The sequence below is a fragment of the Xenopus tropicalis genome, chromosome 8 (assembly GCF_000004195.4).
Source record: "Xenopus tropicalis strain Nigerian chromosome 8, UCB_Xtro_10.0, whole genome shotgun sequence".
NCBI classification, from domain to species: domain Eukaryota; kingdom Metazoa; phylum Chordata; class Amphibia; order Anura; family Pipidae; genus Xenopus; species Xenopus tropicalis.
The window spans coordinates 138,385,200-138,409,517 of NC_030684.2; the positions used below are offsets into that span (position 1 = coordinate 138,385,200).

A 24,318-nucleotide genomic window follows, 5' to 3' on the forward strand; every position below is an offset into this window, starting at 1 on the left:
GGTGCAGGGCCCCCGCTGCCCCCTCCAACCCCCACACAGCGGTCTCTGCCCAACATTGGGTCTGGGCCGCTGGGGCCCACTGGGTTTTCTCCCGGAGGCCCAGTCCAACCCTACCTTTGTCCCAGTCTCCCCTCCTCTATTTACTTACTTTCCTTAACATCTTAATGACTTCTTTTACCTACTATTATCTCTCCTTTCCTCCATTTATTCTGTTTCTTCTCCTATAGAATTCAGTAATGGGGATGGTATAGGCATACAAAGCAAATGGTTGGGTGAGCAGGAGGGCCCACTGACACCTGGGAGTTTTCCTGGTATCCTGGGGGGGCATACGTCTCCTGTCAACTTCTGATTGGTTTATTCCCCCTCTACCCATGCAGTGTTCAAACACACCCATGCCCCAAATCCAGGATTCCAATTGGCCGAATTCAGGTGCTGGCCGAACCAAATCACGTGATTTAAATTCTTTCAGGGAAGATTGGGGGTGTATGTATAAAGTGCAGGTGTGTATGGCGCTATACAATAGGCACTCACATTCCATAGCGACTGTCACATTCCATGGCGAGTGCCAGGCAGCGCTCTGTGTGACTGAGCCCCACTCTCGCCAGGAATGCCTTTCATAGGCAGATGAAGTCACTGTGAGCAAACACCGCTCTGTGTGAGAGGCTGCACCCCACGCCCCACTCAGGGCACGGCACCTCTCCCACGGCTGACGGCACCCATTCACTCACTAAGTGGCCTTTGGGGCTATGCACTCACTTGCGCGTATTGTGTTTGTTTATGCCCCATATAGATTTTGAGAGCCATTATTCTCATCTCTTACTTCATCTCCATTGTCTTGTCCTATGGGAAGTTATTGCTCGGAAAAGTACCATTTTTTTTTTTACAATGTGGCCACTGGAGGGGGCTGTTCTGCTGGCTTCTATGGATCACATTGATGTATATAACGAAAGTCTGGGGTTACAGGAGGGGACTAAAATGTGCTGGTAGTGGCCCTTTATAGAGATAGTAGCCTATAGCTACGAAGGAACTTCAGTATGTGGCTAATTGCCACCTAGTGGCCAGTATAATGCATTGCAGAAGGCACACACACACCTCTCCAGCACCATTTGCCCCCAAATATAAGGATGAAGACACACAGAGCTACTAGTAGCAGCTACTTGCCGTGGCTACTAAAATAGACAATGCTGATCATTTACTGATAACTGTCTCTACGTGTGTTTAGCAGAGGCAATTCTCAGTATTGTCTATGGCAGGGGATTTTCTGGTTTTTAGTAGCTGTGACAAGTAGCTGCTACTAAGTAGCATGGGTTATAGGCTATTCACATACCATCCCCCAGGCAGCCAATCACCCGGCATCTACTGCAGAAGAACAACGCTTTCAGTGTTTCAGCAACCAATTAAATACTTTCCCTTTTCCCCCTTGCAGCCCCACCTTCTTTCCGTGAAACTCCGCCCACATACGTGGAAGTGCGCGTGGGAGACACACTGACGCTCACCTGCGTGGCTTATGGCAACCCTCAGCCGGTGGTCACTTGGAAACGAGACGGCGTCACCCTAGAGAGCGGAGATAAGGTCCAGGTAAATGCACCCATAGCCAGGGCAACCATCAGAAATAATGGGGCTTCATACTACCCCCCAAGGCCCCCTTGGTGATGGGCCTTAATGCCAACTAATGGTAATAAGACTGGTGAAAGGTGTCAGGTTAGTGGTACATGGGGCATTTAGCCACCCACTAAGAGATTGGGTTTCAAGGGGCCACCTGTAGCTCAGTAGTTTGGCACCTACATGCTATTGCCCCTTTGCACCCCCCCCCCCCGCACACACTCCGCACTGTGCTGCACATAATACCCCCATGCCGACTGCCCATTGTCTTTATGGTAATGACCAAGCTGTAGCCATGTTTACTCTCACCCCAGGCACCCAGTGTGCCCGTGGCACTGCCAAGGAGAATAGGAGGAATGGGCTCATTATAACAAAGGGCAGTTGTCATCGAGTGCCCAGAAAGCTGTAGCAGTCTCTGTGGCTCTGCTGCACTCTAGTGTTCACATGCGGGACTGCAATATTCTTTATAGCGTACACATCAAATAGGTTGACTGCAAATATGATATATAAAACTGTTTACTGGCTTTACTTGTCCTTTAAAGCATGTGAGCAGGCCTTTACCTGATATTCCTATAATGTTCAGTTCACTGACTGTGTGTCTGCCCCCTACAGGCGAGTAATGGCTCTCTGAGTATTGTTGGGGTGGAACGTGGCAATGCTGGGGTGTACACCTGCCACGCCTTCAGCGACGAAGGGGAGGTAACGCACACTAGCCGCGTGCTAGTCCAAGGTAGGTCATTGCCTTATAGATATTTCATTATTAGTCTAAACTGATTGGTCTCTACCCACCCCAAACACACATGTATTCACAATACTACCTGTTTGTTAAATCATTTAAAGGACTAAACCTCATGTATAGGAGAAATGCCTATTTTCTGTGTCTCACTCTTTGTAGGCCCCCCTATCATTGTGGTCCCCCCAGAGAATACCACCGTGAATGTTTCCCAGGATGCCTTTCTAACCTGCCAGGCTGAGGCCTACCCTGCCAACCTCACTTACACCTGGTTCCAGGGCAGCAACAACGTCTTTCTACTCAAGTAAGTGAGACTACTAGAAATTGTGCGGCATTGCCACGAGAAGTCCTTGCAGATGTTGGACATACAGTTGCAGGGTCTTTATTCTGCTATTGTTATGCTGCCTGACAAATACAGACCAACTGCAAGGATGCTTTATGTGACTTCAAAGCGGGAGGTAAAAAGTTAATTGAGAATAGGCCAAGGCGGAGAGGGAGGTCCAAGCTGGGAAGGGTAGGCCAAGGCGGACAGGGTGGTCCAGGGCAAAGAGGGGGGTCCAAGACAGACACTAGGCCAAGGCGGACAGGGTGGTCCAAGCTGGGAAGGGTAGGCCAAGGCGGACAGGGTGGTCCAGGGCAAAGAGGGGGGTCCAAGGCGGAGACTGTGTTGTTCAAAACAGGCAGAGTAGTCCAAGGTGGAAAGGGTAGGCCAAGGCGGAGATAGTGGTCCAAGGTGGAGAGAGTAGTCCAAGACTGCAGTTGAACAACAGATGAAGGGCTACTAATTAGACAGTTGCACTTAGTATAATTAATGGGCCCTTCAAAGTGAGTTTGGCCCCAGTCGCTACCCTTACTAAAGAAAACAACAGCATTACTTTGTATTCCTTATGGAAGAATCCAGCCTCCCTAATGCCAGCTCCTCCCCCTCCTTCCTTAGCCGGCTCCAGCCGAGAGTCCGCATCCTGGTAGACGGAAGTTTCCTGATCCAGCGAGTCACCCCAGAGGACGCTGGGAAATACACCTGCATCCCCAGTAACGGCATGTGGAAATCTCCCTCTGCTTCTGCCTACCTGACGGTGCTGCGTAAGTGCTAATTGTACCTAATTGTAAGGGCTAATTCCATCGGTGCTGGAGCAGCCCTCAAGGTTCTAATGCTCTGATTGGCTCTCGTATGTATTTAATGCATCTTACGGGGCCCATTGTACACTCCCATCCCCATACAGATCCAGCCTATGTAACTAGCATGCCTGCAGAGACCTACCTTCCCATTGGGATGCGCGGCGTGATCAAGTGCCCCGTCAGAGCCAACCCACCCTTACTGCTTGTCAACTGGACCAAGGATGGACATGCCTTAGAGCTGGACAAGGTATGGGGCTCAGTGCAGCAGCTGGTGTACTTGCACCACCTTGTGTTTAGTTTAGTCACTGCACCCAGATAATAATCCCAATGTATTAGTAGCTGATACCTTCCAAGGCTTTTATTGCACTGAGGATGTTCTGGGGAAACACGGTCACTTCCTCCCAGGGCAGTAGGTACAGTGGGTTCCCTGGGTATCTGGGGTAGGTACTTCCTGTGCAGGTAGGAGAGGGGCAGGGATACACAGTCACTTCCTCCCAGGGCAGTAGGTACAGTGGGTTCCCTGGGTATCTGGGGTAAGTACTTCCTGTGCAGGTAGGAGAAGGGGGGGAGGATACACAGTCACTTCCTCCCAGGGCAGTAGGTACAGTGTGTTCCCTGGGTATCTGGGGTAGGTACTTCCTGTGCAGGTAGGAGAGGGGCGGGGATACACAGTCACTTCCTCCCAGGGCAGTAGGTACAGTGGGTTCCCTGGGTATCTGGGGTAGGTACTTCCTGTGCAGGTAGGAGAGGGGCAGGGATACACAGTCACTTCCTCCCAGGGCAGTAGGTACAGTGGGTTCCCTGGGTATCTGGGGTAGGTACTTCCTGTGCAGGTAGGAGAGGGGGGGATACACAGTCACTTCCTCCCAGGGCAGTAGGTACAGTGGGTTCCCTGGGTATCTGGGGTAGGTACTTCCTGTGCAGGTAGGAGAGGGGGGATACACAGTCACTTCCTCCCAGGGCAGTAGGTACAGTGTGTTCCCTGGGTATCTGGGGTAGGTACTTCCTGTGCAGGTAGGAGAGGGGCGGGGATACACAGTCACTTCCTCCCAGGGCAGTAGGTACAGTGGGTTCCCTGGGTATCTGGGGTAGGTACTTCCTGTGCAGGGGGGAGAGGGGGGGATACACAGTCAGTCCCTCCCAGGGCAGTAGGTACAGTGGGTTCCCTGGGTATCTGGGGTAGGTACTTCCTGTGCAGGTGGGGGGGGGGGATACACAGTCACTTCCTCCCAGGGCAGTAGGTACAGTGGGTTCCCTGGGTATCTGGGGTAGGTACTTCCTGTGCAGGGGGGAGAGGGGGGGATACACAGTCAGTCCCTCCCAGGACAGTAGGTACAGTGGGTTCCCTGGGTATCTGGGGTAGGTACTTCCTGTGCAGGGGGGAGGGGGGGATACACAGTCACTTCCTCCCAGGGCAGTAGGTACCCCTGGGGATCTGGGGTAGGTACTTCCTGTGCAGGGGGGGAGGGGGGGATACACAGTCACAGTGAATGTGTAGATGACTGGCTAAAAAGGCACTTGATGCCCCATCTGTTAATGCCCCTGCCTATAAAGGCTAGCCTGCTGCCCCCCTAATTGCCCTGCCCCCCATCTAAGTGACAGCAGGTACACGTTGTTATACTATGCAGAGAAACAGTGGGCGGGAATGATGGTTATGGCTGAACTGTCTGTGCTGTGTTGGCAGTACCCAGGCTGGTATGTGGATGAGGACGGCTCCCTGGTTATAGCCACAGGGAATGACGACGCCCTTGGGATCTACACGTGCACCCCGTATAACAGCTACGGCACAGGCGGCGTGTCTCTGCCCACCGAGGTTATCCTAAAGGTACCGCTACGGAACCCTATTGCTTGCTCCTATATCTGCAGCTTGATTGGTTACTAGACCTGGAGCAACCCACTGCCCCCTATGTCAGTGTTAATGGCCTTTTGTCCCCCAGGAGCCACCGTCGTTCATCGACGTCCCCAGTGAGGAGTATTTCCAAGACGTGGGCAGAGAACTGGTGATTCCCTGCTCAGCGGTGGGAGACCCCCCTCCTCTCATCCGGTGGTCAAAGGTGAGAGCCCCCTTGTGGTGATTATAGAGGCGCCATGTATAGATGCCCACTAGAATGTATGAGATGAGGGCTCCATGTTGTTTATGGCATGTGATACAAACACGGGTTCAATCCCAGATGAAGACGGTAAGACGCTTCCCCCAAACCACCCCATTTGCCTGATGCTCCGTCACCTCCAGGAGAGATTATTACAGAGTTGGCCCGGCCCAGAACCCTGTGCTCCTTGTTGGACTACAGCTCCCAGCATCCCATGCCATCCCATGCTGCTCTTCTAATCCTCTTTTTCGCTGCAGCTGGGACTGCCTGGGAAGAGCGCGGCTCAGATGGATGCAAACAGCAGCCTGGTCTTCAGACCCCTCACCAAGGAGGAACATGGCATCTGGGAGTGTTCAGCAACCAATCACGTGGCCACCATTAGTGCACGGACTGCCATCTACGTGCTGGGTAATTCCCAACCTTATATGTATTACAGTTGCCTGGCATGTAGCCCCTCCCATGCTTAGTCTGGCTTCCAGTCGCCAATGCTGTACATAAATATGTCTCTGTGCCCCCCGCAGGTACGAGCCCACACGCTGTAACCAACATTAGTGCCCTGTCCCTCGTCTCTTCCGTCAATGTGTCCTGGGAGCCTGGATTCGACGGGGGTTATTTCCAGCGGTTCAGCGTCTGGTACGCCCCACTGTGAGTGTGCCCACATTCCTCTCTCTATAATGCTTTCCCCCTCTGCCCGTATCTAACGTTCCATCGTGCCCCACAGGGTGAAGCGACTGACTCGTGGGCACCACGACTGGATATCCCTATCGGCTGCGGTGGGCGCCACTCACTTGCTGGTGGGGAATCTTCAGGCAGACACGGCGTACCAGTTTAGCATCCTTTCCCAGAACAAGCTGGGCACCGGGCCCTTCAGTGAGATAGTGACCGCCACGCCGCTCAGTGAGTATGCCGGCAGGGTGGGGAGACGGGGGCAATAGTGATCAGCCAGGGGCCCTATATAATAATCCATATGGGAGCCTGAAGCCTATTGATGACAATTTGCCCATAAGCTGAAGCAGACACCCCAGGCACTGACTATAGGTGATACTCCGCTGTGACAGGCAGGGGGCGCTGTTACATTCAGAAAGCAATGCCTCCTGTCTGATGATTTAACCACAACCACTGCTTCTGCCACTTCTACTAACTGTTCTACATTTCTCCTCATTCCCAGATTTCCCAGTTACCACCGTGCCACCCCCCGTGCCCACATCTGAGCCTAGCGACAGCCTTTCCCCGCCTCGCTACCTTTCTGCCAATGAGACGTCAGAAGGGGTGTTTCTGCAGTGGTTGCCCCCGCTGCGCTCTTCCCTGCCACTGCGCGGCTATGGCCTGGAATTCCGCCGAGATGAAGGAGCCTGGGAACTGCTGGACGAATCCATCCCCGAGTCTCAAACGGAGCTCGTGGTGCGAAAGCTGGTCAAGGTGGGGCCGCCGTTAAGATTTGATTTAAATCTGAAATTGAAATGAAAATTTCTGAGACAATTTGCAATTGATTTTCATTTTTATTTTTTTGTAGTTTTTCAGTTATTTAGCTTTTTGTTGAGCTCTCCCAAGTTTGGAAGTTCAGCAGCTATCTGGTTGCTAGGATCTTGTTTACCTTAGCAACCAGGCAGTTGTTATAGGCACTGGGATATAAACCGAAGAGGGACTAAATACAACTATAAGAAAAAGTAACAATAAAAATAAAATTGTAGCCTCAAAGAGCAAAAGTTTTTGGCTAGCGGGGTCAGCGACCCCCATGTAAAAGCTGGAAGGATGTAGACAAAGACAGCGAATAATTCAAATACTGTAAAAAATATAAATAATGATGACCAATTGCAGAGTTGCTATGAATAGGACATTCTATATATTACTTTTGAGCCAAGAATATTGCAGGACAGACATGAGGCAAGATAACCACTAGGTGGCACTGTAACATAAAATGGTATAAATATGAATGAATAATATCCTTTTTGAGCGCTGGAGACAAAACCTGCACAGCGTATTCTAGATGGGACTGTACTGGTGCTGTGTAAAGGGGAAGTATGACTCTCTTTTCCTATGAGTCTATACCCCTTTAATACAGGATAATACTGCCCCCTCCTGCTGCTGCCTGGCATTGCTTGCTACAGACAAGTTTATTGCCCACAAGTGCCCCCAGGTCCTTCTCCATCACGGATTTGCCTAGTGCAGTCCCATTAAGGGTATAAGCGGCTGCCCCCTGATGGCTAAGAGGCCATATTTAAAGATAAAAGTTTAGGAGAATGTTTTTTGAGCTGTTATCTATCTCCTATCCTTGATCATTCCCCATCCTTTGTCTTAAAGTATACTCTCTGCTTTTCCTTTACAGGATACAATGTACGAGTTCCGGCTTGTGGCATTTGCGGGTGATTATATCAGCGAGCCCAGTAACAGTGTCAATGTCTCCACAGAAGGTGAGTGTGATGGACATTTTACATACATTGTACTACTATACGTGGGTGGAATGTTCTGAATCAGAAAGGGGCAGCCATGTTTGTGTAATAACATAACATTCATGTAGCAGTCACCCTGCTATAGTTCCAGGGGTACCCAGGGCACAAATAAGCACTCACCCCAAATCCCCCCCTAACTGGCCTTCAGGCTGGGCCCCCTTAGCCCATAACAAGGTTACAGATATATAGAAACATTGGGGTAACAGTCACCCTGCTATAGTTCCAGGGGTACCCAGGGCACAAATAAGCACTCACCCCAAATCCCCCCCTAACTGGCCTTCAGGCTGGGCCCCCTTAGCCCATAACAAGGTTACAGATATATAGAAACATTGGGGTAACAGTCACCCCGCTATAGTTCCAGGGGTACCCAGGGTACAAATAAGCACTCACCCCAAATCCCCCCCTAACTGGCCTTCAGGCTGGGCCCCCTTAGCCCATAACAAGGTTACAGATATATAGAAACATTGGGGTAACACCCCGCTATAGTTCCAGGGGTACCCAGGGCACAAATAAGCTCTCACCCCAAATCCCCCCCCTAACTGGCCTTCAGGCTGGGCCCCCTTAGCCCATAACAAGGTTACAGATATATAGAAACATTGGGGTAACAGTCACCCTGCTATAGTTCCAGGGGTACCCAGGGCACAAATAAGCACTCACCCCAAATCCCCCCCTAACTGGCCTTCAGGCTGGGCCCCCTTAGCCCATAACAAGGTTACAGATATATAGAAACATTGGGGTAACAGTCACCCTGCTATAGTTCCAGGGGTACCCAGGGCACAAATAAACACTCACCCCAAATCCCCCCCTAACTGGCCTTCAGGCTGGGCCCCCTTAGCCCATAACAAGGTTACAGATATATAGAAACATTGGGGTAACAGTCACCCCGCTATAGTTCCAGGGGTACCCAGGGCACAAATAAGCACTCACCCCAAATCCCCCCTAACTGGCCTTCAGGCTGGGCCCCCTTAGCCCATAACAAGGTTACAGATATATAGAAACATTGGGGTAACAGTCACCCTGCTATAGTTCCAGGGGTACCCAGGGCACAAATAAGCACTCACCCCAAATCCCCCCTAACTGGCCTTCAGGCTGGGCCCCCTTAGCCCATAACAAGGTTACAGATATATAGAAACATTGGGGTAACAGTCACCCCGCTATAGTTCCAGGGGTACCAGAGAAAGAGTAATGAGCATATAAAACCCACTGCATTCTGGCCAGAAGCCAGTACCCCCCATATCCACTAGTAACATTAGCTGCAATGGTTTGTGACAATACTGGTGCAGTTCGGGTCAGTACCACAAGATGTCACTGCACACTGATACTTGGGGCCAAATGAGACATAGATTTAAAATTCCAATCAACACAGGCAACATTGTACTTAATATAGTCTATAAAATAGATTCCATTGTTTCTAAAATTTGTAGTCCATGTACTTTGGCCCATAGGAAACAATGGGACACATTGTTGCCGCCAGCTACAAGCAACTCATTTGTCTCTTTGTTGCACAGGGATGAAAGTCTACCCATCGAAAACTCTAAACCCCGAGGTGCAGCGGAAACCCTTGCTGGCCGGCGTGGTGGGAGGGGCCTGCTTTCTCAGCTTGGCCATTATTCTCAGCACCGTGGTTGCCTGCATGATGAACAGACGCCGGGCCAGGCGCCGCCTCAAGCGCAGGCAGCAAGGTATGGAACGGACACTGCTCATATATATATATATGGGGGGGGGGCAAGCTTCCAGGTAGCTCCCCTTAACCCCCAAACTGCCTATTAGCCGGATTTGGGAATATGTCCAGGAATTGAAGTGACTGCACCTTTCTAAATGAGTAGCCCCGTCCTTGCTGTAGCAATCTGTCTCCCCACCACCTGTTGGCGCCACCTTGGGCACTAGCCCATCGCGTGTGAGTGTTAGTTCTGTGCCACGGCAATGCTGACATTCCGCTCTTCCATTTCTCCTTGACCCTATCTGTCCTGCATCCTTCCATTCGCCTCATGTAACTGCCCCCCCCCCCCAATGCTTGTGGACTTTCCCTGCATGCACCTTCCATCCTAGAAACCATGTAGTGGACTGTCCCATTTGGAGACAGGGAAGGGGGGGGAAATTTACAAAGTGATGTTGGACTTGATCTAAATGCATTACAGAGACTGTAAGGCCTGGGGGGGGGGGGTCATACAAGTATGTGGGGTCCTTAAACAGGCTGGGGGGCTGTATAATCGCTAGTGGCCCCTGCGGATGGACCGGCCTGCTTTACATCATGGGGAATTTGAATGAAGCATTTCCTAGAAATGGCAGCCCCCCCGTTTCAGTCTGCAGAATAAAAACAACAGAGAGTAATTTTGCACTAACAATCCCCCGAGTTAGCGGATTCCAGTTTTTCCCAGTACTGACCCAGATACAGAGATTGGATTGTTTGTACTTCCTGATCTGTGGGCTGCTCTCTTCCCCGTGGTCGGCAGGAACCTTCCCCTGAGTAGGTAAATTCAGGCTTCTCTCAGTTGTGACCCAGGTATAGTGATTACATTCTCAGTGCTTCCTAGTACAGAGATTCATTTCCCAGTAATTCCTGATCCGTGGGCTGCTCTCTTCCCTATGATCAGGCAGGACTCTCCCCTGAGTAGGGAACCCAGTCTTTTCCCAGTACTGACCCCTCTACAGAACCTGAATTCTCCTGGTAGAGCAATTTCATTTTCATTACTTTCTGATCCTGCTCTCTTTCCCATGGTCAGGCAGGAACCTCCCCCTAAGGAGGGAATCCAGGCTCCTCCCACTACTAGTCCAACTAAAGAAATGGATTCTTAGTACTTCCTGATCCTACGCTGCTCTCTTTCCCATGGTCAGGCAGGAACCTCCCCCTAAGGAGGGAATCCAGGCTCCTCCCACTACTAGTCCAACTAAAGAAATGGATTCTTAGTACTTCCTGATCCTACGCTGCTCTCTTTCCCATGGTCAGGCAGGAACCTCCCCCTAAGGAGGGAATCCAGGCTCCTCCCAGGTGTAGACGCTTCTCACTGCTTCCTGGTAGAGAGATTGAATTTTCGGTACTTCCTGAGCATTCACTGCTCTCAACCATTGTCAGGAAAGAACCCCCTTCTGTGAAAGTGAATCCAGGCTCCTCCCACTACTAGTCCAACTAAAGAAATGGACTCTTAGTACTTCCTGATCCTGAACTGCTCTCTTTCCCATGGTCAGGCAGGAACCTCCCCCTAAGAAGTGAATTCAGGCTCCTCCCACTACTAGTCCAAGTAAAGAAATGGATTCTTAGTACTTCCTGATCCTACGCTGCTCCCTTTCCCATGGTCAGACAGGAACCACCCTCAGGGATATAAATGCAGGCTTTTCCCAGTGAAGATATTGGGTATCAGCACTTCCTGATCCTGGGCTGCTCTCTTTCCCATGGTCAGGCAGGAACCTCCCCCTAAGGAGGGAATCCAGGCTCCTCCCACTACTAGTCCAACTAAAGAAATGGATTCTTAGTACTTCCTGATCCTATGCTGCTCTCTTTCCCATGGGCAGGCAGGAACCTCCCCCTAAGGAACCACCTGGGGGAAAAGGAATGCAGGCTCCTCCCAGTAAAGATATTGGGTATCAGTACTTGGGCTGCTCTCTTTCCCATGGTCAGGCAATGGCAGGGTATGGTGTATATTGGGATACAGACACTTCTTCTCCTACTTTTGGGTGAATATGGCCAATAGAGCGGCAGCACCCCGTCCAACCATTCTCTAGGCAAGGGCTTTGATATGATTTTGGATGGGCTGGGTTTGAGTTAAGATGGTGTGATTAATGGGGGCCAGACTTATCCTACAGTCCCCAGAGGTTGGGGCAGAGGGGGGGCCCATACCATACCCCAGGTGCTGCTGGTTCCTACCCACGATATTGGGTTACTTTAGAGTTGGTGAATAGGTCACATTGTCACAAGTTGTTTTCCGCATTTGATTCCCTGTTGTGTTCTCATAACCTTCCAGATACACCAATGGTCTTCTCCCAACCCAAGAAAGCTTCTCCTTCACAGTAAGTGTCTCCATGCCCATGATGTCACCTCCTGTCCACTCATCTCATGCTTAAAGTCTCTGGCATTTTCCATGAGTGCCTCCCCCATCGAGTGCTCTCTCTCTTTTGGGTACAACTGTAGAATACTTAGTGGGATGGCCTATCAGGGGGGGTAAAGTGAGGTGGGTTGAGGATGCTCTGTGTAAGTTGTATGTATCATGGTGTCTTCATGATCAAACTCATGGTGTCTTCTCACTACAACGCACCTAGAACCTGTACTAGGGATGGACTCAATCCTTGTGTTGCCCCGTTCACCTCTGAATCCAATGACAACCAATTAAAATGATCCAACAAATACCCAGATACCACCAGGAGTGGGTGACTGGATCTAATAAGCCCTTGGCAGCTAACCTTCTCTTGGTTGAAGACCACCAACTTTTGGATTTGATGGTCACCAAGCCCATAAGTAGGGCCACCTAAAAACCATTCTTGGTATCGATACGTCTCCAAGGTCAATGAAGGATTGAATCCATCCCTAATATATCGGTAATAGATACATGGGCGGATATGTTCAAAGATGGCGATATGTTCTCTACCAGCTTTGTACATATCACTGCGACAGTAGCCATATTTTCACCCCCCCCCCCCCTCTTTTTAATGGTTCTTTTGGATTTAGGGAGGTATGAATGACTTTATTTGTTGTTTGTGTCCCCCAGAAATTCTAATGGCTCTAACAGCCCCGACAGTCTTATGAGGGTCAAGCTACACGCGTCCCCCTATAATAGCCTGCGCCGGTCTCTACAGGTGGCCGACAGACCGGGGAACAGCGTGGGCATAACCGCCGGCGGAAAGTACACCATATACGAGTCTCATATCGGAGATGCCCTGCCCTTGGAAAGGATCAGCCGAGGGCCAGACGGTCGCTTTGTGGTGGAGACCGAGATGTCGTCTGGGAACCTCAGAGGCTTCCCGTATGTAACCGAAACCGACCTGTACCCAGAATTCAATGCTAGGGATTCGTCAGACCTGAGTCAGTGCTCACAGGTCAAGACATACCTGCAAGCTTGCCAGCTGCCTGAGGGGGGCGCAGTGTCATGGAGGGATGACGTCAAGATGAGACCCCAAGCTACAGGCCAGGCCAGAAAGGAGGCCAGAGATTCTGGGTACCGCCGAGGAAGGTACTTTGGCTGCAGCAGTAGCCCCCTGGAAGAAGCCATACCTTTCCGCATTTCAAACATCAGCCCCGTGACGTCCTCTGTGCCCCTTCCCTACGCTAACATCGAGGAGGCCCGATGCAGAGATTCTGCCCAGGCCGAAGGGGACCTAGAAAGGACCATTTATACCCTCAAAGGTTCCGAACATGACGGTTACTCAGCGCTGAGCGGCGTAGGGAGAGAACCGTCCTCGTTGTTACAGAAGCCACTAGGGGGCAACGAGGCAGAGAGTCGCCTGAGGCACAGCCTGTCCACTCAGAGCGGCATTCTGCAATACCTCAGCCTCCCTTTCTTCAAGGAGATGAGCGTGGACGGAGAGTGGCCCGCTGAGGAGGACAAACACCAGACTAAGAGCTCCGAGCACAATTCCCTGGGGGCCGCCGAGCAGGACCCCCCGAGTGCAGTAGCTCTAGAGGATAGGACGTTAATGGACGTGGAAGGAAGGAGTGGGGTTCGGAATCTAGAGACCCCGTGCGTTCCCCACACATTGTTGCCTCTTGATTACGTTACTAGTAAGCAAGAGCTATCCGTGCCTGGAAAGTCCTTCTTGAAACCCCCGGAGCCCAACTTGGGGCCCGCTAAAGCTGTTCTGCCAGGAAGCTTCATGTGGGCTCACCCCCCCGAGAACTCCGAGCGTTTAAAGGTAGGCCAGAGAGCGCCCTGGGGGGCCGGAGAAGTTCCCTTGGACAGCAGAGCCGAGGGCCACTTGCCTTCTGACTGTGAGTGCCCGCTGAAGGACCAGCCCCTCTCAGTGTTCACCGACTTCCAGGCCCTGGATAAGCAACGGGCGCCGTTGGACAAATCTCTCTTTCTGCACGGCTCCGAGAAAGTGATGAGGAGTAGCCTCACCAGTCAGAGCAGTGGCAGGGGGAGCGTGTCCTTCCTCAGGCCCCCCTCACTGGCACAATCTGTGGGGGGCAGCTACCTCAACTCACCGCTAGGTGAAACATCCAGCTGGCACAGTGGCGGCGGATCCCAGGGATCGAGTGCCGACGACTACAGGCACAGAAAGGATTCCCTATTGGCCACTATAAGCAACAGGTGAGGTAGGGGGCTGATAACCAATTCGTTTCCTCTTCCTATGCCTGCCCCCCCCCCCCATATGCATTCATACAATTTAAAGGGGAAGTCCTACGTCTATTGTTCTATGCAAATGATTCTCAACCTGTGGGTCCGGACCCCTTTGGGGGTTGAACAACCCTCCGATGGTCTTAGGAATAATTTTATGGTTGGGGGTCACCACAACATGAGGAATTAAAGGGTCGCGGCATTAGGAAGGTTGAGAACCACTGTTCTATGCAATGTGGCACTTAAGCCACATAAGGTGGGCAAGTCACCTGACTGATGATATCCTATATTAACTTCCCGTGCCTTTGTCCATAGGCGGAACACGTCAGTGGACGAGAATTACGAGTGGGACTCGGAGTTTACTTTGGAAGCAGATTTGCTGGACGCCCTACAGGTTTACCGCAGCACTAACGGAGGCCGGCCCATCTCCACTGTCGAAGAGGGAGAGGTGAAAAGGCAAAGTGAGTTGTACTAAATACCCTATTTATATGGGGGGGGTTCTGTTATTTTATCCTTAAGGTCACCACTGCGGATCTTCTCCCGATATCCCCACCTACGGGTGGGCGATATCGGGAGAATCCAGGCTAATTAGATCGTTTGGCCTTGGGGCAAAGTCGGTCCGGGGACCACATCAATGAGCCGACGCGGTCCCCGATCCGACTAGGTTTTTTAACCTGCCCAATTGAGGTCTGCCCGATTTCAGGCCAGATATCAGTTGGGCAGGCCCGTCGGTAGTGCCCATACACGGGCTGATAAGCTGCCGAATGGGCACCTTTAGCCAGCAGGGCATTAGGGTAGAGCTCATTATATGCCCAGGGCATTCCTTCTCTGTGCTTAGGTTTGTATGGGTGGGAGCTGCCATATTACAGAATGATGGGGAGGTCACAAGACTTCAGTTGGTTGCTTCCCGGGCTCAGTAACGTTCCCTACGGCTAATGTAAGCAGTCTGTTTTGTATACAGAGCGTAAAACCGCAGAGGAACACATGTGCTTGGCCCCGTTCCTGTATATAGACTGACAGCCTATTGGATCAGCTGGGCTAGCGTATGGTTAGCGCTGGAACGCCGCGGCCCCTATTGCTTTCTCTTCTTATCCCACATGCCGACCTTCTGTCTGAGTGACGGAGAATTATTTTGGCGAGAGGCATTTTTATCCTTTAACCCTTCCCGTGCCATAAGGAGGGAGGGGGGACTCGCTCAGTCTGCGTGCCACATGTCGGCCTTTACTAGAAACCAGTCCGTTGCTCAATTCACTGCTCGTAAACAGAATATCCCCCCCCCCCCCCGCAGCCCAAAGTGCTAAAGTCCAGAGGTGTGACTATAGAGTAAGGGGGGGGCAGGATAGAGTATATGGCTTCTAGCTACGCCATTGGCTGGAATGTTGCTGTAATACAGATTGCACGTGTAACCCCTTCTGATCCCTTCTCCTTAGGTGTGAAGATCCCTTCGGAGGGTCCCGGTTCCCCGGCTGGCTCGGGGTCCATGGATGCCCTCGATGGGCGCTACCCTCAGCCTCTGTCCAGCCCAGAAGAGCGCTGCGCGGCCCTTAAGGAGGAGTTTTTGGAATACCAGAGGCGGACGCGTGCGGCGCAGAAGGTGCACACAAAGAGTAAGGACTTCGAGGAGTGCTATGAGCAAGCCACGCTGCTATGACCCCCTCGCCTCCCCCCATATATATCGTGGGGGGGACTTCAGCGTGGTAGATCTTACCAGACCGGAAGGGACACTGTTACTGTGGCATTATTGAGTGGGCATCTGCCCCCACTTTTCCTGTGTTAGGCATCAGGTTTACCAATACCTGCCAATGTTACATCAGGGTTATCACATCAGCCAATCAAAACGTTTTGTTATATCTCTGCGTGCCGACAACCTGGACGCCAGCTGTCTTACGTGCACAATACGACTGTTCCCCCTCTCTCACTGAGAACGATTATGTTGCAGTTTATATTTTGCTTATAATACCCCCCCCCCATATACAGAGAGTAGCGCAGACCCAACCCCCGCCTAAACACGGAGACAGGCCACGGTCAGTACAGTACAAGAGATCACGTGGTATTTCAACAGGGCTCTAGGAGGATCCATGGATAAAAAAAAAAAAAAAAAAAGTCCCGTACATTTATCCAAAAAATTATTTTTTTACAGCCAAATCCAGATCTATAGAAATCTCTGTATCATGAGAATAACGTAGTCGGCAGTGCCACTTTACCCAGTGAGCTATGGTTAAGTGCCAAAAATTATGAATGCAGCCAGCCTTTGTGGCTACTGACCAATCAGAAGCCAAAGAATGTCCCTGCGACGGATTCTGATTGGACGCTGGATACTGTGATATGATAAGGCTGACAAATGCATGCCAATGAGGATAAGGTAGCCACACATGCATTGGCATCGGGGCCACCGGCTGGGAAAGTGGCCCTGTGCCAATGGCACGCTTGGTATTTATCGCTTCCCTTTAGTCCTTCCACATGTAGCGGTGCCTGGTATCATGGCCGCCGCTCCTGACCCAACGCCGCTCTGTATATTTTTCATTGCTTATGGAATGTGACTCCCGACCATTTTTTACACGAAAGAGTAAAGCACACATTCCAACTGGTTAGGTTCACTGGGAGACCAAACGGCAGCTGAATTACATCCCATCACCCCCCTCCACGAAATGTTCAGTAGGACTGTAATGGCTTCCTAGCCGCCATGGTACTAACTGTAACCCCCTTCCCTGACAGGAGGCTTCAGGCACAGACAGCAACTTGTCAAAAAACAGCACAAGCAATTCCAAGGACATCTGCAAAAGTCTGGAAATATTTGGCAAGTTGGCAACAGTAGGCAGGGGAGAATGGTAGAGGGTTTGTTAGACTTCCTATTGGAGAACTTACCATTTTGCCTGAATATATATATAGCAGTTGGCCTCTTTTTGGGGTGGCTAAGCCTTCCTAAATCTTTATTCTCTGCCTATGAGTGTATGGCAATATGGCAGTGGCAGGACAGGATGATAGACATCATCAATAGGACAGGATGGTGACGGTAGGACAGAATGGTGAGGGTGGGAGAGGATGGTGAGGGTAGAGGACAGGATGGTGAGGGTAGCAGAGGATGGTGAGGGTAGGAGAGGATGGTGAGGGTAGCAGAGGATGGTGAGGGTAGGACAGAATGGTGAGGGTAGGAGAAAATGGTGACGGTAGGACAGTAAGGCATGGCAGGACAAGATGGATAATCCTGCACCATCAGTATGTGGTTCTCTTGGGGATTTCTGTGCTACATTTACATCTGTGTTGGGCAGAAGGGTAAATGTATGGATGAATGGCAAGGCAGGAACAACTCAAAGCTAAGACTGAGAAGGGCTTGGTGGGTGTAGGACAAAGACAGAGAAGAGCTTAGTGGTTCTAGCCTGACAAGTAGGACTTAATGGAAGAGGCATCAAGACAGGGAAGAACTGAGTGGACTTGAGATGAAGAACGGCTAGGGCTTAATCAAGGTCCAGATGGGGTAGGACTGTAGCTGGCCATACAAACCTAGAACCACATATCAACACAACAGTGTAGTCCACATGAAGGGATTTCCAAACCTGCCAAGTAGCATCAGTTGGACAAGCCAACCAGTGGTCCGATAACTTGCCAACTTGGCCTGGAGGGGGCAAAACGGCAGCTTTTATCTCTCCATGTCTGACCAGCTTTGGTGGAGCTTTTATCTCTCCATGTCTGACCAGCTTTCGTGGAGTGTTTATTTCTCCATGTCTGACCAACTTTGGTGGAGCTTTTATCTCTCCATGTCTGACCAGCTTTGGTGGAGCTTTTATCTCTCCATGTACTGACCAGCTCTGGTGGAGCTTTTATCACTCCATGTCTGACCAGCTATGGTGGGGCTTTTATCTCTCCATGTCTGACCAGCTATGGTGGAGCTTTTATCTCTCCATGTCTGACCAGCTATGGTGGACTTGAGACTAAGATGGAGAAAGGCTTAATAGAATTTGAGATCTGGGAAGGGCCTAGCGACCAGGTCCTAAAAGCTAGACTAAAAGGGCCTTATTGTCTGAGACAAGACTGAAATAAGGGCAAGGAAGGAGGGAAGCAAGAAAGCGTAAATCCAAGGGCCGTATCCAGGGGGACGGGAAGTGATAATATCACAAACCCCCATCTTTGGAGCACCTTACAAACGCTACTTGGCAGCCTCTCGTATAATGCAGTTGAAACGCGGCCAAGGTACAGTTCTGTACATTTTGTCTTAAGATTCCCGTTTCCTTATTTTGGCAGCTCCTCCGACCTGATCGGGTTTCACGTGCCCCCACGCCGGTTTTATTTCATTTCCTAGGCGCCCTTGTACGTACAGTGGAATTAGAGAGAATGAGCAGAGACGAGGTGAAAATATGCAGTGTTGTTCTTGCGCAGGGCTGTGAGTGACAGATGTTTCCATGGTAACCAGTTGGCTCCACCAAGACGTCAGTTTGTCTTATTGATAAAGGGCCAATAGAGTTTGCAGCTCTCAGGGATGTCTAGTCTGTGGTTCCACAGCTATGGGTGTAAAACCACTCTACCATTAAGCTGGCAATACGGAGGCTGGCCAAGTCGTCAACTTATTGGCCTGTGTATCGGGGCCTTTCCAGCAAGCCTATCCGACCAATATTGGGCAGATAACAAATTCTGTTCTGCATTGGCATGATGATGTGGTCCACTTCTGATGGGTCTCCCATTAGGATCCAGTTGTGTGGCCTGGAGACCAACCAATCAGATCATCCCTATTTGGCTCAGCCTGTTGGTGACCATTTTGGGTACCATTTATACATTTCTGTAGGTCAGCATCAGCCGATGGGTGACAGTTTGGGCATCCCAAGCCAAAGTTATTATACAGATACGTTTCACATATAAAATATCTGTTTAGTGAATAAGCCCCTGGTATGGTTGTTGGGCAGCTGGGAACACAATGCCCAGGCATCTGTATGTGCATGATTCCTTGAACCCCCCACATATATGAGACCACATCTCCACCCTGTTAACTGGTTTCATGCTTGGTCCTTAACTTAGCAGATGTTCTGGTATTACCACCTAAAATGTTCTTCAGCCAGTTCTCAGGGTTAATGTTGAGAAGCAACCGAGGAACGAGGGTGACATATTTGTTCTGAGAGGGTAGGAGTAGAAGACTTCCTTTAGCTTTAATTAGATATCAATATATTGCAGTTGGTCGCTATTTGGGGAGGCTTAGCCATCTTTGTTATGGTCAACCTATGGACACAACTACTCTCCTGCTCTAGGCCAATAATTGGTGGCAATATCAGCAGCATACGGTTGTGACATTACTGAAACCAATGTCGGTGATGGGGGGGGAGGGGGTCAGTACTCCTTGTTGTGGAGTCAATTCAATGACTGCATCCCAAGCCTTATCTCTGAGATATCTCTAAATCCCAATTCACAGCTCCGCCTATAATAAGGACATTGACACGTCTCCTAATTCAGCATACAAATAGGTTGAGAAGGGAGATAAACCCAAATTAAATAAGTGTGTGCCGCCATATTGTCCATCTTCCTAGACTTCCCATCATGGATGTGGGCAGAAGCCTGACTTTTGTGCTGCCATGTTGTCCTCCTAGACTTCCCATCATGAACCTGAACAGAAGTCTGACTTTTGTGTTGCCATGTGGTCCACCTAGACCTGTTGTCCTCCTAGACTTCCCATCAGAATCCTGACTTTTATTACTGTTAAACTACCAGTAGACCTTTAATGTGCCCATACAAAGGCCAATCAGGTACTCTCTCTGCCCAATTCCAGAACTGGCTGATAGCCATAGTTCAGAGGATTGGCCACACCCCATACACGCACAAATGGTCATACATATACGGTATGTATATGTTGGGTGGATGATCCCAAACAATGTCCTTGTTCCACAGCCAGAGGTCAGTTCACAGATGGGAGACGTTGGGAGATTTTAGTTGCAAAGGCACCAAGTCGGCCATGGTGCAGCGACCAATGAGGAAATAATTAAGAGAAGTTACAGCTCCTCTTCAGTCCCTGTAGTTCAGATCGTTTGGGCGAGGAGTGAAACTAAGGGGGCCATACCACGTGCAGCCACTCGTATGATATTGGCTGATCTTGTCGGCAGGCAGGTTGGTCAGACACAAAGCCAACATATTACCACCTATTGTCCTTCTTTAACATATGGCCACCATTGTCCTTCTTTAACATATGGCCACCATTGTCCTTCTTTAACATATGGCCACCATTGTCCTTCTTTAACGTGCGCCCACCATTGTCCTTCTTTAACATATGGCCACCATTGTCCTTCTTTAACGTGCGCCCACCATTGTCCTTCTTTACCATATGGCCACCATTGTCCTTCTTTAACATATGGCCACCATTGTCCTTCTTTAACGTGCGCCCACCATTGTCCTTCTTTAACATATGGCCACCATTGTCCTTCTTTAACGTGCGCCCACCATTGTCCTTCTTTAACATATGGCCACCATTGTCCTTCTTTAACGTGCGCCCACCATTGTCCTTCTTTAACATATGGCCACCATTGTCCTTCTTTAACGTGCGCCCACCATTGTCCTTCTTTAACATATGGCCACCATTGTCCTTCTTTAACGTGCGCCCACCATTGTCCTTCTTTAACATATGGCCACCATTGTCCTTCTTTAACGTGCGCCCACCATTGTCCTTCTTTAACATATGGCCACCATTGTCCTTCTTTAATGTATGGCCACCATTGTCCTTCTTTAACATATTACCACCATTGTCCTTTTTAAACGTACGGCCACCATTTTCCTTCTTTAACGTATTACCACCATTGTCCTTCTTTAACATATGGCCACCATTGTCCTTCATAAACGTATGGCCACCATTTTCCTTCTTTAACGTATTACCACCATTGTCCTTATTTAGGGTGAAGGTCCATTCTAGAACTTGGCATTCTGTCTGCAGGAGTCACAGCTAAACAAGGATTTTTATTTGATCAAAAGGCAAGTTCCCCTTTAAACGGGACAAATCTTATATACATATACCATGGTCAGAGCTTTCCGAGGACATTCCTTCACCAAAAAGAGAAAAAAAATGGCAAAAAGCCAGATTTACACTTTCTCTGTGTTCGGCCGTCGAAAAAAATAACGAAAAGGGCAAATCCAAAGAAAATAACGGGGAGCAGTTATAGGTTTTTTACTCTCGATCTTCCCCTCAGTTTGTTTCCTTGTGTTTTATGTTGGGTTTTTTTTTAAAAAGATGGGATTTTCTGTACAAAACGTTTTGGCAAGAGAGAAAATCTGTGTTTTTTTACCGACTTTCAGCTTTGTCTGAGACCAATGAGAATTTTCTGGTATTGTATAAAATGCAATGTATGTATAGAAGAAGAAAAAAAACAAATATTTTTATAGGATAATTTTTTTGCTATTTTGGGAGATTTCAGTGGTTCTGGAAAAAAAAAAATCATTCAATAAATACGTGTTATGGAAACCGGGTCGTTGCCTCTGATTCTGGTCGTCGTAACAAAGCTGCTCTCAGGAGTGGAACTTCACCAAACGTGGCTCCTCGGCAGAAATGTTACAGTCAACAAATGACAAACTCCCTCAAATCCCTCGAGCAGCCTGAACGTTTAATGTCTGGACCATGCTAGGTTAGGAGATAGCTGGTGATGACCCAGAAGGGTTCAAGTTAATGGAGAGGCCCACACAGTATTACCTTAAGGGATGGTGCCACAATGTAAATCTATTGGTGAAATAGCATGGTGCTAGGCCACGTAGTGCTCCATACAAGCCACGTCGCCAGAGAAGCCTCCACTCCTTATGAGGCCATCAACGTGCCACCAGAGGCTCCATCTGGATCTGATGGAACTCACCTCAGGGGTGGCTGCCTTGGACTTGACCAGGACCTAACCAATGACTGCATAGGGGGAAAGGAAATTATCAGTGAGTGAGGCAGGTGGTTCCTCCCAATGGTTCTGTGGGATTCATGTGAATGAGCCCAAATGTGTGGCCAATGGAGCAGAAGCCATGTAGCTAAGCAGTGCCAAGTGGGTGGGTGTGTTCTCCATTTCCTCGAAAGCAATGCAGAAAGCGCAGTGTGTAGGAGCCCCATGGGCAATCTCACTGTCTCACAAGACTGCCATCCTTAGGCCCCATAAAGGATAGTCTCATACCTGTGGGCCTATAGGAAGCACACTCAGAGCTGTTAGCCCATAAGAGACAGTCTAAATACCAGTGAGCCATATAGATGGGCCCATAGGTAACAATCTCATACTCGTGGGACTACAGGAGGCACTCTCATACCTGTAGGCACATAAGAGACCATCTCAGAGCTGTGAGCCCATAGGTTTCAGTCTTATACCTGTGGGCTCCTATGAGACAGTCCCATATTAGTGGGCCTATAAGAGACAATCTCATACTCATGGAACTACAGGAGTCAGTCTCATACCTGTAGGCCATAGAGAACAGTATCAAACCCGTGGGACTACAGTAGGCAGTCTCATACCTGTGGGCCCATAGAGACCAGTATCAAACCCGTGGGAGGCAGTCTCATACCTGTGGGCCCATAGAGACCAGTATCAAACTCGTGGGACTACTGGAGGCAGTCTCATACCTGTGGGCCCATAGAGACCAGTATCAAACCCGTGGGAGGCAGTCTCATACCTGTGGGCCCATAGAGACCAGTATCAAACTCGTGGGACTACTGGAGGCAGTCTCATACCTGTGGGCCCATAGAGACCAGTATCAAACCCGTGGGAGGCAGTCTCATACCTGTGGGCCCATAGAGACCAGTATCAAACCCGTGGGACTACTGGAGGCAGTCTCATACCTGTGGGCCCATAGAGACCAGTATCAAACCCGTGGGACTACTGGAGGCAGTCTCATACCTGTGGGCCCATAGAGACCAGTATCAAACCCGTGGGACTACTGGAGGCAGTCTCATACCTGTGGGCCCATAGAGACCAGTATCAAACCCGTGGGACTACTGGAGGCAGTCTCATACCTGTGGGCCCATAGAGACCAGTATCAAACCCGTGGGACTACTGGAGGCAGTCTCATACCTGTGGGCCCATAGAGACCAGTATCAAACCCGTGGGACTACAGGAGGCAGTCTCATACCTGTGGGCCCATAGAGACCAGTATCAAACCCGTGGGACTACTGGAGGCAGTCTCATACCTGTGGGCCCATAGAGACCAGTATCAAACCCGTGGGACTACAGGAGGCAGTCTCATACCTGTGGGCCCATAGAGACCAGTATCAAACCCGTGGGACTACAGGAGGCAGTCTCATACCTGTAGGAAACAGTCTAACTACTGTGGCCCCAGATAACTTCATTTCCAAGTCAGTGCCCAGACTCCCCAGACTCGTGCCCAGGCAAGCCCATCTCTGCCCTCTGTAGCCAACCCATCCCAACCATATACAATCGTTACACATTTCCAGGAGGTTTTGGTGTTATTTGTAAATGAAGGCAGTATTTGTGTCTCCCACAATGCCTTGCATGTTTCTCCGGAGGCTTCTGCTGCCTTGTTTCAGGAGTCAGAACCAGCAGTGTAGGGAATACAGATGCTTCCTATAACAATCCCATGTACAGACTTATGTGCAAAGAAGTTGCCCGGAATGGCATTTTATTAGGCAAAACTGTTCTCACAAAGCTAATTTTAGAGAACCGGTCCCACAAGCCCCCACGGTGTACCGCAGCCTGTGCCGGTTTCTATGCAGCCATGCAGAGAGCAACCAAACCGTTACGGCTAATTAGCCACTCAGTGTTGTGCGGTTTGTCTCTGGGTGCTAAATGGATCGGGAGTCTCTTTTCTTATTCCAACCAGCCGTACAGCGCCTTGTGGGTGTGGGTGCCTTTGTGTGTGCCTTCAGCCAGGGTGGGGTGGGGTGGGCCTGGTGGGCCCCTCTCATCCACCCCCCCTACCCCTGACCCAATAAGCAGGGCACCCATCCTGGCTCTGTCCCTATATTGGGGGCTCTGTCCCTATATCGGGGGCTCTGTCTCTATATCGGGGGCTCTGTCCCTATATCGGGGGCTCTGTCTCTATATCGGGGGGCTCTGTCCCTATATCGGGGGCTCTGTCTCTATATCGGGGGCTCTGTCTCTATATCGGGGGGCTCT

The 24,318-nt window shown here is 50.2% G+C and overlaps 1 protein-coding gene across 2 annotated transcripts in view; it reads left to right on the forward strand.

Moving 5' to 3' along the window:
- The window catches only part of igsf9 (immunoglobulin superfamily member 9), a 53,819-nt gene extending 32,133 nt beyond the window's left edge, over positions 1-21,686 (forward strand). The window contains exons 5-21 of one of the 2 annotated variants that reach the window (XM_031906799.1): positions 1,427-1,578; positions 2,215-2,332; positions 2,498-2,639; positions 3,273-3,418; positions 3,559-3,701; positions 5,139-5,279; positions 5,392-5,508; positions 5,802-5,952; positions 6,066-6,189; positions 6,266-6,441; positions 6,713-6,963; positions 7,871-7,955; positions 9,503-9,676; positions 11,954-11,999; positions 12,695-14,233; positions 14,576-14,721; positions 15,691-21,686. In XM_031906799.1, coding sequence (XP_031762659.1) covers positions 1,427-1,578; positions 2,215-2,332; positions 2,498-2,639; positions 3,273-3,418; positions 3,559-3,701; positions 5,139-5,279; positions 5,392-5,508; positions 5,802-5,952; positions 6,066-6,189; positions 6,266-6,441; positions 6,713-6,963; positions 7,871-7,955; positions 9,503-9,676; positions 11,954-11,999; positions 12,695-14,233; positions 14,576-14,721; positions 15,691-15,911 — 3,872 coding nt within the window. In that variant the 3' untranslated portion in view covers positions 15,912-21,686. 2 annotated transcript variants of the gene reach the window in all.
- Positions 21,687-24,318: the final 2,632 nt, after the last annotated feature.